At 47.3% G+C, this 14546-nt stretch overlaps 4 protein-coding genes across 4 annotated transcripts; 2 read left to right on the forward strand and 2 right to left on the reverse strand.

Moving 5' to 3' along the window:
• The first annotated feature begins 2319 nt into the window (after positions 1-2319).
• On the forward strand, positions 2320-4862 carry F4822DRAFT_400228 (peptidase family M1-domain-containing protein). The gene is made up of 5 exons (XM_051457838.1): positions 2320-3355; positions 3411-3546; positions 3603-3709; positions 3760-4154; positions 4223-4862. Exons 1-5 carry the CDS (start codon positions 2434-2436, stop codon positions 4604-4606), a joined length of 1944 nt encoding a protein of 647 aa, XP_051315692.1. The 5' UTR covers positions 2320-2433; the 3' UTR covers positions 4607-4862.
• Positions 4863-5602: 740 nt separating this feature from the next.
• F4822DRAFT_442958 (kinesin heavy chain) lies at positions 5603-10913 on the forward strand (the record flags this gene model as incomplete). Its single annotated transcript, XM_051463054.1, has 2 exons — positions 5603-5660; positions 5755-10913. 2 exons carry the CDS (start codon positions 5603-5605, stop codon positions 10911-10913), a joined length of 5217 nt encoding a protein of 1738 aa, XP_051315693.1.
• Positions 10914-11643: 730 nt separating this feature from the next.
• On the reverse strand, positions 11644-13479 carry F4822DRAFT_442968 (uncharacterized protein; the record flags this gene model as incomplete). The annotated part of the gene is made up of 2 exons (XM_051463055.1): positions 11644-12117; positions 13004-13479. The coding sequence occupies 2 exons, from the start codon at positions 13477-13479 to the stop codon at positions 11751-11753; spliced, it is 843 nt and encodes a 280-aa protein (XP_051315694.1). The 3' UTR covers positions 11644-11750.
• Positions 13480-14061: 582 nt separating this feature from the next.
• On the reverse strand, positions 14062-14505 carry F4822DRAFT_428262 (uncharacterized protein; the record flags this gene model as incomplete). The annotated part of the gene is made up of 1 exon (XM_051460882.1): positions 14062-14505. The coding sequence occupies one exon, from the start codon at positions 14503-14505 to the stop codon at positions 14062-14064; it is 444 nt and encodes a 147-aa protein (XP_051315695.1).
• Positions 14506-14546: the final 41 nt, after the last annotated feature.

Raw genomic sequence — 14546 nt, forward strand, 5'->3', positions numbered from 1 at the left:
AATCCGAGCGTCCCAGCTTTTAACGGACCTACTCCTAAGCCACATCGGGGATCAAGTCCGTAGCCCTGAACAACGGATCGTCATAAATTTGGCTTAGGATGCGGTCTAAGATGGCCTTATTCCCCACGTATGAAGCCTCGAGATCCACCCTTCGCCCTACCTAGTCAGCACATGGCAATATGGCAGGGCTGTTAGTGAGACCTCATTTCCGATTTCAGGACCATTCTCGCCGGTTGTCTCTTCTTCCCGCATTAGAAACTCTTTCGTAGTGTAATTGACTAGAACACACCAATTGAATCGCCGTCGAGCTAGAAGATTTTAACACCACCTTTTCAGCAAGAAATCGCCAAGTTCAGATGGGGAAGTCATTGCTTTGGCAGCACCGATTTAACAGTAGCGTTAGTCTGTCGCCCGACACCCTAGCTAGAAAAAGATAGCTCCTATGTAAGTTGGTGGTTGTGAATGCTTATTCTCTTTACCCGCGCCGTTGTTGGTAGGTACGGTATGCCGGGAAGATCCCTACGTTCCCCCCCGCGCACTCACGAACTAGACTTGCCGGCGGCCCCTTGAGTTCTCTACCAGTTCTTACCAGAAGTTATTCGAAATAGGTACGGTTCTCACATGACTTCGTGAAGTACGGAGATTTCCTCAATGCTGGGTCGGATGAAGAGGTATTTTCTTACCCGTGTTGGCGTACCATACATGTAATGTCCTATCCTATACACTAGTCGCGCATGATGCATGATGCATGAGATGTACTTCCAATATTACTGGTTCTCTATAGGATTTTTCCCTCATTTCGGGTGATTAAGAGTACCACACGTTGAACCCGCCGATGATAGCGTAGAGCTGGGAGGAACAGAAACAATAGGAGGCCGATGCGGGAAAGCTTGATTCGTCGACTTCGAAACTTAGCACATGGCATTAAGCATGAATCATTAGGTACCCGTCCAATTTGATCAACCAAGAACGCAGTCATGTTTCTTGGGTTAGTTTATGCCCCTATTTCCGGCAAGTTCCCCTCGTTTTTTAGAAACAAACCTACATGTGGGAAATGTTCAACGCAAAGCGTATAGATTGAGAATAAAATATCACTACGAGGTCTGAGGGCATTAGCGATTTATTCCTCTTTGCACTATAAAGACTGGCCTATTGTCAGTGCAGCGCGCAGTGTGCTCTTTGCCAAGGAGCTGTCACCAAGAATTGTGCCCTAAACTGCATGCTGTGCCGTTCCAATACCAGAGCACGGGGCTCCTCCACAAGGTCCCCTAAGGGCCCTAGGACCTTAAAATAACATATCTTTACCCAACACGGCGGCAACGCGCATGTCACAGTGCGTGCTGGCCAACTTAGAGATTAGCAGTCACAATCACCGAGACAGCGCCGTGACCGCTGTAGCCGCTAACTATCTTTTTTCCTTCTCTTTTTTCGTTGTAATCCTTCGATGGGGGAGGGGCAGCCACACGTGGTGAGGGTATCTTGAATACTACCTAGACATAATATACTATCATCCCACTCTTACGTTTGTATACCCCTAGAATCTCGACATTGCGGTGTCGGAACCAACTTCCAACAAGTTTTAGTTGCTCGTTTCTTGGTAGTATACCTGCATTTACTATGCACGATGTTGCCTTCTTCATGGTCTCTCGAATGCCGAGTTGGCGAACCATGGATATCTACCTACCTACTTAGGTATCCTCAAGGCTGCAGACCTTCTAGGAATATTTCATCCCATCTCTTGCCAAGTGAATAGTTCATGGATCTAGTTGAACGGGTATGCCTTGGCTTGCTTCCGGAAGCAGGACATAGTACAGGAAGAGAGGGGGGAAGAAGAAAAAAAGAGGGAAAAATACTTAGTAGATTATTCAGCGGGCAGGTTTGTTTCAGGGCAAAGAAGAAATACTTGATTTGCATGGATCTGATGCAGGTCGTAACAGTACTAGTCACAACCCAAGCCCTGGAGAAGCATCGTTTCAGGCTGTCTACCTACTTAAGTAAGGTAAGTTGGCACGCATTGCTAGCTCTTTTTGACGTTTTCGTATCCCCTTATGATGAATTTATCTCTCATACTCCTAGTTTTTTCCCCTTGTCTCGGTTGCTGCACCTGCTGCGATGCGGACGGGCCGTGGCTTGCGTTGGTGGATCAACTTTTCCAATTTTGAGAATTATTGAAAAGGATTACTAACCCAAGCCCCCCTTAACCAGGGTATATCAATTTACCCGTAAAGAGCATAGATTGATCTCCGATATGTAGATAACATGTATATGTATATATAAAGTAACGGCTTTTGCCGGCCCGCCTCGGAATTCACCTGCCCCGCATGTCGATGTACCTAGGTAGTAACACAAATGACGAATTAACTTAATTCAGTAGACAGTAGACAATAGACAGCTGGCAACTGCTACTCGCCGTTGCGAAAACCGAATAACTTCATGAGGGGTAACATCCTATTTAGAAGTATCCAACTCACTCTCCCTAAGTTAAAGTCACCGTCGTCGTCTTTACTGGTGCACATTCATTTACGACGCTTTAGCTTTATCCCCGCGAAATCCATGGCCCCTCGTGACCCAAACACCCTAGCCAACTATGGCGAATGGCGCATCAAACACACGACTGTCAATTTCAAGGTTAATTTCGAGAAACAACGTCTACAAGGTTCTGTCCTCTTAGAATTCAATTCCTTGACGGATAAGAAAAGCCGTGAGATTATCCTTGACACGAACCATCTAGCGATTTCGTCGGTCAAGGTCGACGGTGCTAATACGCAGTGGGTCATCGAGGACCGGGTTGAGCCATACGGCGCACCGCTTCATGTTTCCGTACCGGATGGGGTACCGCAGGGAGAGGCCGTCAAGCTGGACATTGCTCTAGAAACTACCGAGCACTGTGTTGGTTTGCAATGGATGACCCCGGCTCAGACTGGAAACAAGAAACATCCATATGTCTACTCACAATGCCAAGCTATTCTAGCCCGGTCTATCTTCCCGTCTCAAGACACCCCGGATGTTAAATCCACATTCACCTTCAACATCACATCGCCGCTGCCGGTAGTGGCGAGTGGAGTACCGGTACCCTCAGACACTAAGGGAGAGGAACAGGGCGATAAGCTGTTCCGCTTCGAGCAGAAGGTTCCTATCCCCTCATACTTGTTCGCATTAGCTTCGGGAGACCTTGCAACCGCGCGCATCGGGAAGAGGTCTGTGGTTGCAACGGGACCAGAGGCCCTTGAAGACGCGAAATGGGAATTTGAAGCAGATATGGATAAATTCCTCGAAGTGGCGGAAAACTTGATTTTCGACTATCAATGGGGAGAGTACAACGTCTTGGTCCTACCCCCGAGTTTCGCCTATGGAGGTATGGCGTTAAGAAGCCCCTGAACGTAATGGTGTTTATTGACTCGTGATGATAGGAATGGAAAACCCCATCTTCACTTTTGCTACACCGACTGTTATCAGTGGGGATCGTCAAAATGTTGACGTGATCGCACACGAATTGAGCCATAGTTGGAGCGGCAACCTTGTGGGGTGCGCATCTTGGGAACATTTGTGAGTGCGATCGGTTATTTGCACTTTATCACGAAACGGAGCTAATGTATTTGAAGCTGGTTGAATGAAGGTTGGACCACCTATCTCGAACGCCGTATTGGCGCCGCCGTCCACGGTGAACCCCAATTTGACTTCTCGGCCATCATTGGCTGGAAAGCGCTTGGTATGTAAATCGACAACCACCATGTTTCATTCGGCGCTAATGAGCTGCAGAGGACTCCGTTTCAGTATTGGGAGCAGACCACGAGTTTACCAAACTCATTATCAATCATAAGGGGGTAGATCCTGAAGACGCCTTTAGTACGGTACCCTATGAGAAAGGTTTCCATTTTCTCTATTACCTTGACCGCTTGGTCGGTAGAGAACATTTCGACAAGTTTATCCCACACTATTTCCATACGTGGGCGAACAAGTCTCTAGACTCATTTGAATTCAAGCAGACTTTCTTGAACTTCTTCGAGGCTTATGGCAATGCGGAGATCAAGGAGAAGATCGCTCAAATTCCTTGGGAAGACAGATTCTACAAGCCAGGCTTGCCACCAAAGCCCGAATTTAATACGGCTTACGTCGATACTTGTCTCGCATTAGCTGAGAAATGGAAGAACGAGGTAAGTGATCGAATTGTAATTTAATTTCAGTTTTGCGACATTGTATGGATGACTCACACTGTTGATAGGATTACCAACCAAGCCCTAAAGATATTGAGTCGTTCTCAGCCAATCAAACACTCGTCTTTTTACAAGCCATACAAAACTTCCCAAAGCCCCTAAGTGCAGAGAGATCGCATCTCCTTGGAACTACCTACAATGTTACTTCCTCGAAGAACGTCGAGTTGAAGTCAGCGTACTATGTCATTGCCCTGCAGGCTCAAGATAAACAGGAATTTCCTGGTATCGTCGAGCTCTTGGGTTCTGTTGGCCGTATGAAGTTCGTCAAACCTCTATATAGGAAGCTAAACGAACTCGATAGGGACTTGGCAATTAAGACATTCCAAGATAGCAAGGACTTTTATCCGTCCACAACGAGGGGACAGATAGAGAAGCTCTTAGGTTTGAAGTAGGTGCTTTCTCGGCCTGCTTGAATTGAAAATATTGAAATGGTACTTACTAAGGTCATTTGGTATGACTACTTGCTCGTCAGGCCCCTAAATGACAATTCACATGTTGAAGTCTGATGACCACGTAACTCTAATAAGTCAGACCCCTATAATAAGGGGCGATATTAGTTAGTATAATTGATAAAATACAGCTGGCTAAATTGAGTTTGTCAGCTGGCAGCATAGAAGCAGTACAGCAGCTTAATTGCACTAATCTTAGGTACCTATTTTAGGTAGGTTTAATCATGCTAATATGCTAACACGTGAAGTTCTTGGCAATTTGCCCCATAGTTCTAGCCTGATGTGACGAATGACAAGGTCAGGAAGTCGTCGGTCGCGAATCGCGTCCCCATTTTCTGTTCATTAACGAACAAGTTGTTGACTGATCCCACCAACCAAATTTCATATAATCATCTCCGCGACAACGCCTGACTCGTTACGATCGATCATCTACCCGCGACGGAGACTGAAATATTGACTGCGCAGCGCAAGCTTACTGGATTTTATCGGTTTGATTTGTATCACAACGGAACGTTTTAACGGCAACTTGCGGCCGGTTGGCTGCTTTTTTCCTTTTTCTGTCCACCGCTCCTTAACTTTTTAACGTTGTTACGATCTCTTTTTTTATTCTCTGCCACGAGGTGTTAAGGTTCCGCGGGGGGCCACGGACTCGGTTTCGCAGCCGTCCCCGCGTAACAAAGGGGAGGATGAAAGGTATCCAAGACTATTATTGGAACTAAGATTTTATTTGGAAAAGAAAATACATACAAGAATAAAGCAGGCCATCCGACTACTGCGATTTGGTGTGTGTGAACTTTCGAACGATCGGTCCGACACGCGAAGTCTATTCCTCCGTTATACGCCGTCGTCGTGCGCTTCGTCTGTCGAATGCCTCGGCTCGATTTAATACTCGCTGTATAGCTGTAGTGGAAGAGAAGGTATCGCCTTCATCTATCAACCATGGCTGGAGGAGGAAATATTAAGGTGGTGGTGAGGGTGCGGCCCTTTAACGGTAGAGGTACGACTCCTTATTTTTCAACCTTGTCGGAACTGGGGATAGCCTAATAGAAACCGTTGCGCTCTAAGTTTGGACGGACGCTGACATCGTTCAGAAATCGACCGTGGGTCAAAATGTATCGTTGAGATGAAAAACAACCAAACGGTCCTAACCCCACCACCCGAAGCCGGTCATAATGCGAAAGGAAATAAGGATACATCCGTAAAGACGTTCGCATTCGATAAGTCTTATTGGTCTTTCAATAAAAACGACCCGAACTACGCTGGTCAGGAAAATCTACACGATGATCTTGGCAAACCCCTTTTGGACAATGCCTTCCAAGGTTATAACAACTGTATCTTCGCCTACGGTCAGACGGGTTCGGGTAAATCATACTCTATGATGGGATATGGAAAAGATGCTGGTATTATACCCAACATTTGCCAGGATATGTTTACGAGGATCGAGGATTTGCAAAAGGATAAGACAACAAGGTGTACCGTGGAAGTATCATACCTCGAAATCTACAACGAAAGGGTACGAGATCTGTTGAACCCGTCTACGAAGGGTAACCTCAAAGTCCGAGAACATCCCTCCACTGGTCCTTATGTCGAAGATCTTGCCAAGTTGGTAGTCAGTAGTTTCCAAGAGATCGAAAACCTTATGGACGAAGGAAACAAGGCTAGAACGGTCGCCGCGACGAACATGAACGAAACATCCAGTCGAAGTCACGCTGTATTCACACTGATGCTTACCCAAAAGAAGTATGATGCAGAGACGAAGATGGAGATGGAGAAGCAAGCGAAGATCAGTTTAGTCGATTTGGCTGGTTCAGAAAGAGCAACGTCGACAGGTGCTACAGGTGCCCGATTAAAGGAGGGTGCTGAAATCAACAGATCCCTATCGACACTTGGTCGTGTGATAGCAGCCTTGGCCGATCTCTCAACTGGGAAAAAGAAAAAGGGACCAGGAGGAACGGTTCCATACCGAGATAGTGTTCTAACATGGCTTTTAAAAGACTCGTTAGGTGGTAACAGTATGACTGCTATGATAGCAGCAATCAGTCCCGCCGATATCAACTACGACGAAACATTAAGTACACTGCGATATGCCGATTCTGCTAAACGAATTAAGAACCATGCTGTCGTCAACGAAGATGCGAATGCCCGTATGATTCGGGAGTTGAAAGAGGAGTTATCACTACTGCGAAGCAAACTTGGAGGTGGTGCTACTGGTGGCACGGGCGGTTCTGCTGTTCCGCCAGAGGAAGTCTATGCTGAAGGTACACCTCTAGAGAAACAAATCGTCAGCATAACGCAATCGGACGGCTCTGTCAAGAAGGTATCGAAGGCAGAAATCGCCGAGCAATTGAGCCAGAGCGAGAAACTGTTGACCGATCTCAACCAAACCTGGGAGCAGAAACTCCAAAAGACGGAAGAAATCCACAAGGAGCGTGAAGCTGCCCTTGAAGAACTCGGTATTAGTATCGAGAAGGGCTTCGTAGGATTGCATACTCCAAAGAAAATGCCCCATTTGGTCAACCTGTCTGATGATCCTCTTCTCGCGGAATGTTTGGTCTACAACCTTAAACCAGGAAAAACTACAGTGGGAAACGTAGACTCGAATTCTGAACATCAGGCAAACATTCGTCTAAATGGTACTCGAATTCTACATGAGCATTGTTCCTTTGACAATGCGGCGGACGGCACTGTTACAATCACTCCACATGACGGCGCATCTATCATGGTTAATGGAAAGCGCGTCGCTGAAACTACAAGGCTACACTCTGGTTATCGAGTCATTTTGGGCGACTTCCACATATTTCGATTTAACCACCCCATGGAGGCCCGTGCCGAGCGAGATGAGAATCGCCAGAGTTTACTCCGCCAATCGGTAACAGCAAATCAATTACAGAGTCTGGATCGCTCGTCACCTTCACCCCGATTAGGACACGAACGATCAATAAGCAAAGCGGGTTCTGAGTTTGGTGAGAGTCGTCCGGAATCGCCTGCGCCGTCCCGAAATGGCCGAGATTCGGATTGGTCTTTTGCGCGACGAGAAGCCGCCGGCGCTATTCTTGGAACAGATAAAAACCTCCAAAGCTTGACCGACGAGGAACTCAATGCGCTGTTTGAAGATGTTCAGCGCGCCCGAGCGGAGCGTGTCAATGATCGCGAAAATGACGATGACCTGGAATCGAATACATCTTATCCTATTAGGGAGAAGTATATGTCAACAGGTACCATCGACAATCTTTCGCTCGACACAGCACTTACTATGCCATCGACTCCGAGAGCTGGTGAAGCTGACGACCGCCTCAAAGAGATTAGAGAGAACATGCAAAACCAGTTGGAGAAGCAGAAAGAAGAATATCAAGGACAACTTAAGAGCGCTGGTGCAGCTAATGTCGAGGTGGAAGAGATCAAAAAGGAGAAGGCTAGAATGGAAGAGACGCTCACACAGTTGAAAGCTGATATGCAGAAACAATTAGAAGTCCAAAAGCAAGAATTCCAAGCGAAGATTGAGAAGCTCGATCCGCTCAAGCGACCGAAAGCTAAGCCGAAGTTATCCGAAGAGGAGCTTGAGAGGGCTAAGAAGGTCGTACAACATTGGAGGAGCCGGCACTATGTTCAAATGGCCGAAGCCGTCCTGCAACATGCAGCTACTCTCAAGGAGGCGCAAATTATGAGCGAGGAATTGGGCGAGAATGTCGTTTTCCAATTCACCGTTGTGGATATCGGACATGGCCGTTGTTCTTCCTATGATATGGTGCTGAATGATGTGCCTGGTGAAGGTGAAGATTTGGCGCTCGATGAGGCGCAGAAACCATGCGTGGGGGTCCGCGTCGTCGATTACAAGAATACTGTCGTCCATCTCTGGAGTTTAGAGAAACTTCACGATCGCGTACGGCAAATGCGACAGATGCATCAATATCTCGACCAGCCGGAGTATTCTCAACACTTCAAACTAGATAATCCTTTCGTCGAGAATTGCATGCCTGAATATTCCCTTGTTGGTGAGGTCGATGTGCCACTTCGAGCTGTTTTCGATAGCCGAGTCCAAGATTTTACTCTTGACATTTTATCGCCTCATACTTCTCATGCAATTGGGATCATTAAAGTTTCTCTAGAACCTTCTAGCGCTCGAGCTCCGTCAAACACGTTGAAGTACAATGTTGTTATGCACGATATGGTTGGCTTCGCTGAGCGGGAGGGGACTGATGTCCATGCGCAACTTTTCATCCCGGGTGTATCCGAAAGTGTTACGACCACCCAAATGATCAAAGATTTTGACGAAGGTCCAATAAGATTCGACAGCGTTCACAGTATGAGTGTTCCATTATTCGGTCCTCGCGATGTTAATTTGAGGATCGCGATATTCGCGAAAGTTTCCACGATGCACCTCGACAAGTTACTAAGCTGGGATGAGATGCGTGACTCCACGCCAAATACCGATCATAAGTCTCAAGGTGCTCGGATAAATGAGGCCCAATTCTACACCGAGGAAAAGCACGACTTGTTAGCTCGCGTGCAGATCCTCGAACTTAGCGAGAACGGAGAATACGTTCCGGTAGAGGTAACACAGACAAGCGAGCTAGATACTGGCACTTTCCAGCTTCATCAAGGTCTCCAAAGGCGCGTCGCAATCAATCTTACGCATAGCTCGGGCGATGCATTGCCATGGGAAGATATCAGTTCTATAAAAGTTGGCAAGATTCAACTTGTCGACCATGCCGGCAATATTCCTGATATGGCGTCTCCTGTACCTGACATTCCACTACGACTCAGCGCGAAACCATCTTTCCGACAAAATGCAAATGGTACTCGAAGCATGACTATCACAGGACAATGGGATTCGAGTTTGCACAATTCACTGCTATTAGATCGAACGACGGCAGATAAATACAAAGTGCAGATGACCCTATCTTGGGATATAGCTGCCGATAACCTTGCCGAACCGATGAAGTTCTCTACGAACGTTTACTGTCAAATATTAGGAAGAACGTTCGTGCGCCAAACATCAATGCTTTCCTCGCTTTTCCAACACGTTAGGATCGTGCATTCTTCCTCCGCTATCTATACTGTTAGTATGCGACCAGCACCAATTAAGCGAGTTGGCGATCTTTGGAGAATGAATAGTCAACACAACTACGTGAAAGGCGAAGAAAACTTAAGTAATTGGGGCCCTAGGGGAGTTTCACTAATAGGCGATTACATTGCGGCACGAAAAAAGAAGAGACGTATTACTGAAATCGCCGCGGCTCAACTATTTTTGAAGAAAATTGGTTTACCTGAGCTAAAGGTGAAGCCCGTAGAAGATGAAGATCATTCCGATGATGATGTTTCTCCAGCACTAAAGGCCCGCGATGATGACCAAGATTCAATTAACGCGCTTCTCAACGATACTCCTGAGACATCACGACCGTCGACACCGAAGCAACCAGAATCCCAAGCGGAATCCACCGATGGCGAACAAAATGAACAGCCTTCGGAGCAAAACGGGGAGTCCGAACAAATCGTCGAGCAGCCCCCCACACAATCCCCCATATCGGAGTATAATGAACATGAGGCGCTCATCCTAAACAAATGTCTGAAATATTGGTCGAGTCATCCTGACCCTGCAGCTCGCATCCTTGGCCCAGCGCATACGGCGCCTCCTACAGATGGGGTCGCTCCCGAGTCAATTACCCCGCCGAGATTAATATCCACAATCATTCGGGTACCTAAAAATCCGAACGTACTAAAAGGAGGCTATCTTCTGGTACCCAATAATGATTACAGCAAATGGGTCAAGAGATTTGTTGAACTCCGACGACCTTATCTCCACATTCACAATGTTACCGATGGGGATGAAGTGGCTATTGTTAGTCTTCGCAATTCTAGAGTCGACAGTCAGCCGGAAATTCTAGCATTGTTTAACGATCACGATGAAGAACCGGACCTACTAAGCCCACCGAATGGCCATGGAAATTTCACACCAGGTCATCGCCGAACGCCATCCGGTCGCACAGTTTCAACCATTTGGTCCGGAACCTCTACTAGGTCTTCAGGTCCCAGCCTTGGCGGCTTAAGCGAGCGTCTGCAGGCAGGCGTATTTGCCGTTTACGGAACAGACAATACGTGGCTGTTTGCAGCTCGCAACGAGCGCGAGAAAATGGATTGGATTTTCCGTATTGATCAGAGTTATTTTTCTGGTACTGGAAGCGCTAATGGGAGCATCAGCGGTAGTGGCGCTGTCAGCCCGCAACCTAGGCATTATCTAGATGGCGATTAAAATATTCCGCCCATTCCACAAATTAAATCAAAGCACCAGCCAGCCAGTCTGGCGCCTCTCTTGGATGCTACGAAATCACGACTGTCTTCGGTTATCATAATGGAAGCATTTACTGGTTGGGATAGTTGCGAGAAACACACAGACGGCGTTGCTATTCCTTTTTTTTTAGTCTCCCTTTTTTGTGTTTTAGAATACCCTCTGTTGTATCACCATCTTCAGATCACCCCCCAGAGAGAGAAAGAAAGAGTTCTTTCTGTATTACTTTTTAGATTATACCCCGAAAGTCTTCAAGTCGTGGGAAAGGGGAGTTCGTAAAAAAGTGCAGGTAGATGTGTGCGCGAGGGAAGAGGGGACAGAGTTCTAGGTACAATTTTTTCTTTCTTTTGTCGTATAAACAAACCCCGTCTTTGACGCGAGTGAAATCATAAGTTGAAGGCAAAGGCCTTGGTAGACGAGCGGTATTGATACCAGATAGGTTGGCGGGTCGTTCGTAATCGGTTCGCAGGGGACGCGAGTGTCGCGCGGCTTAATAGAAAGAGTTTGAAGTTTGAGGTATTTTACTATGCTTGTGGTGATAATTGATGCGAGGGGACTGCTCCTTAGCTGGTCTTATTACACTACTGAGATTTTCACATACGACGAAGTAGGTAAGGCATTAAGTCAAGGCAAGGCAAATCAAGGCGACGTAGTTGATTAATTTCTAATATGATCTAAATAACATATAAAGTATCACAAATAAGGTACGTTCTAGTTTCGTTTCTCTCCTTCACCCCTTCAAAATGTCTAGGCTAGGTAGGTACCTAGATAGGTATTTTCACGGTAGGTCCTAATGTCTCTCTACTCTTCGAGGAACTCATGCAATTTATGCCACTCGTCGAAGTCTCGCGGGCGTCTTCCTAGCTCTTCGACACCCGGAACATTGAATACTTTCATCACTTCCTTCTCCACGGTGAGATCTTCATGGAACGCCACACTAGGCCAAGCTGAGGCTACTAGCTTCCCTCGGTAGTAAACCTCGCAGCAGAAGTACTCGCGCCACGAACCGAGTACCTCGCCGGCGGCGATAAGCGAGCGCCAGAGGTCGTTACCGAGGGGGTTGTGCTGGTGGATGCGGATTACGGGCACACGCACTTCGGTGGGACGAGGACAGGTGAAGATCGAGGGCTCTTTGTCGGATTTCTCGATTAGTTCGACATGGAGGACCCTTCGAAGCAGCGGGAGAAGTTAAAATGGCGGTCCTCTGCCCACCAGTAGTCGTAGAAGTCGCCGAACTTGGCGGGTTGGGAAGTTGGGCTGGTAGACATGGTTGCTGTTGTTCGTTGATGTGGTGTCTGAAATGTATGGGTTTTGTGTGGGTTTTTTGGTGTTGGTGTCTGAGGAAGGATGGGAGGAATGAGAGCCAAATGGAGAGAAACTGGGTGTGTTTATATCTATTGGGCAGTGCACGTTCTTGCAAGGAGACGGTCTCGATTTCTTGTTTGTCACTCATAATGTGTCAATTGCTCGATGAGGATTTAGGATGGAAGGGACTCGACGAATATTTAGTTGGGTGCCCACGTCGACTAATATCTGGCATTTTAAGAATGTGTCGCACACCCAAGTCATACAGAGCTTCATGGAGGTGAATATCATAATGAACATCGAATTGTGGTAGTGCACCACCGAATCTGCAAGACATACCAAGAAAAATAGTCGAGGAAGAATAGTAGATTCATCAATTCTCATCACGATGTTCTGTAGTCCTAGTCTGTATCAAATGTTGTCGCGAAATACAGTCCCTCAAGATCGGAGCCACACCCCAGAGAAGAGTAAGGACAAAGTATATCTGGAACACACTGTGATTTGGCTTGCTCTTTCGTTATTGAGCGTGCCGTAGACTTAGGCACTAAGACAAGATAGCACGGCGGGTGAATTGTCTACACACTAATATCATCTAGACGGTGTACAAAACATTGTTATTTAGATTCTTAACATCACTTTTCTATCCTTAACGCTGGTGAAGCTTGACCAAAAGTTCAAGATCTAACTCTAAATGACGAAAACCTGATCCGTATCGCCTATTACAGGGTTACTAGGAGAGGAATGCATACACTTCACTCCAGGGAATGTAGCTCTCCTCACTTCCTTCATACTCCTCTGTTACCTCATTATTTCCATTTCCATCCTTCTGACCCTGTTTATCCTCCGCGAGAAAACTTATATCCGGCCACACAGTCATCAATAACTCCCCAGGCCCGCTATATAGCACGCAACCATAGTACTCTAGATACGGACGTAGCTCTGCACCAGCGGCGACGATGGCATCTCGTAACGCGTGCCGATCACCGTTGATAGATGCGTCGGGACCCTGGAGGTAGATCATGATGGTGGGAGCGAGCACGGTGATAGGTCCGGTATCGGTCGAGTTCGCCGCGTGCGTGGCTTTTTTGGTATCGCAAAAGTGTATGATTACACCTTCGGGCAGATGCATACAGAAGCCGTCAGCACGCTGCTCCCAGAAAGTGCGTAGTGAGGCGAAGTCCTCAGGCTCTGGCGTGATTGACGGGGTGTTTGGGTTGGCCGACATTTTTCTTATTCTGGGTTGGATAGTTTGTTGAATGTAGGTATGTTTTTAATATTGTGTGTAGGTAGGTGACCGTTGGTGTATGCAGAGGAAAGGGGGGATGGGAGCTCGGCGGAACGAGGAAGCGGCTTATATAAATTGGGAAAAGAGGTCGTACTCGACTCCCTAACCATTGCTAGCATTGCATTCTCGGTTGAAGATACACTAGATACTCATTAATCCTCGGAGTGTACGGCGGATAATCCGTAGCTGGCGTTCTACACACGATAGTCACATATGATAGGCCATCTGAGTAGGTTGAGATGAATAATATCACCATGAGTGGTCGTAGAGTAGAACCAAAGTATCACACCAAGTCAGGAAGCATGTGTAAAAATGAATATGAGCCATAACCATAATAATATCTCATTGCAACTTTTCCCATGCCGTATCTATGAGAGCCATCGCAACCCCCATCCTACCGAGTCAAGACCCAACCGATCTATAAACCCTAAGTGGTGAAACGATTGACAAGGAACCGTGCACCAAGCCTGACATCCCCAGAATCCTCCTTTTCAACCCCTAATCCCATAGAGATAGGACCATCTAGCACTGGCTAACATCACCAATATCCAGAAAAACACCCGCACCCGCAATCTCCGAGAACTTAACCTCGCCCTGTCCCTGCGCAATAGCAAACTCAAATCCCATAACAGCCTCGCACGCGAAGCTGTTAATCACAGTCTTGGTACCGGCGCGGAAGCGCACCGACCCGATCAGGCTACCGGCTACGGGGCCCGTGGTCGCGGTTACGTTGACGAGGTCGTCGCCGGTGCTGGTGATGGGATAGTTGTCGGGGAACTTGACGATGAGCTCGCAGGGGCCAGCAGGCGCGTTAGAGGGGATGAGGAAGGAGATTGTGGCTGGTGTGGCGGGCGTGATATCGAAGTTGATAGGGAAACCTAGGGCGGAGGGGGCTTGCTCGAGGCACGCGGCGGACGCGGAGGTCGCGGCAGCGAGGATAGAGGTGGTGAGGGTGTTGAAGCGCATTTTGGCTGGTTGTTTGGTTTAAAGTAGAAAGTTTTGTTTGG

This window comes from Hypoxylon trugodes, assembly GCF_022578975.1.
Source record: "Hypoxylon trugodes strain CBS 135444 unplaced genomic scaffold F4822scaffold_4, whole genome shotgun sequence".
Classification (NCBI taxonomy): domain Eukaryota; kingdom Fungi; phylum Ascomycota; class Sordariomycetes; order Xylariales; family Hypoxylaceae; genus Hypoxylon; species Hypoxylon trugodes.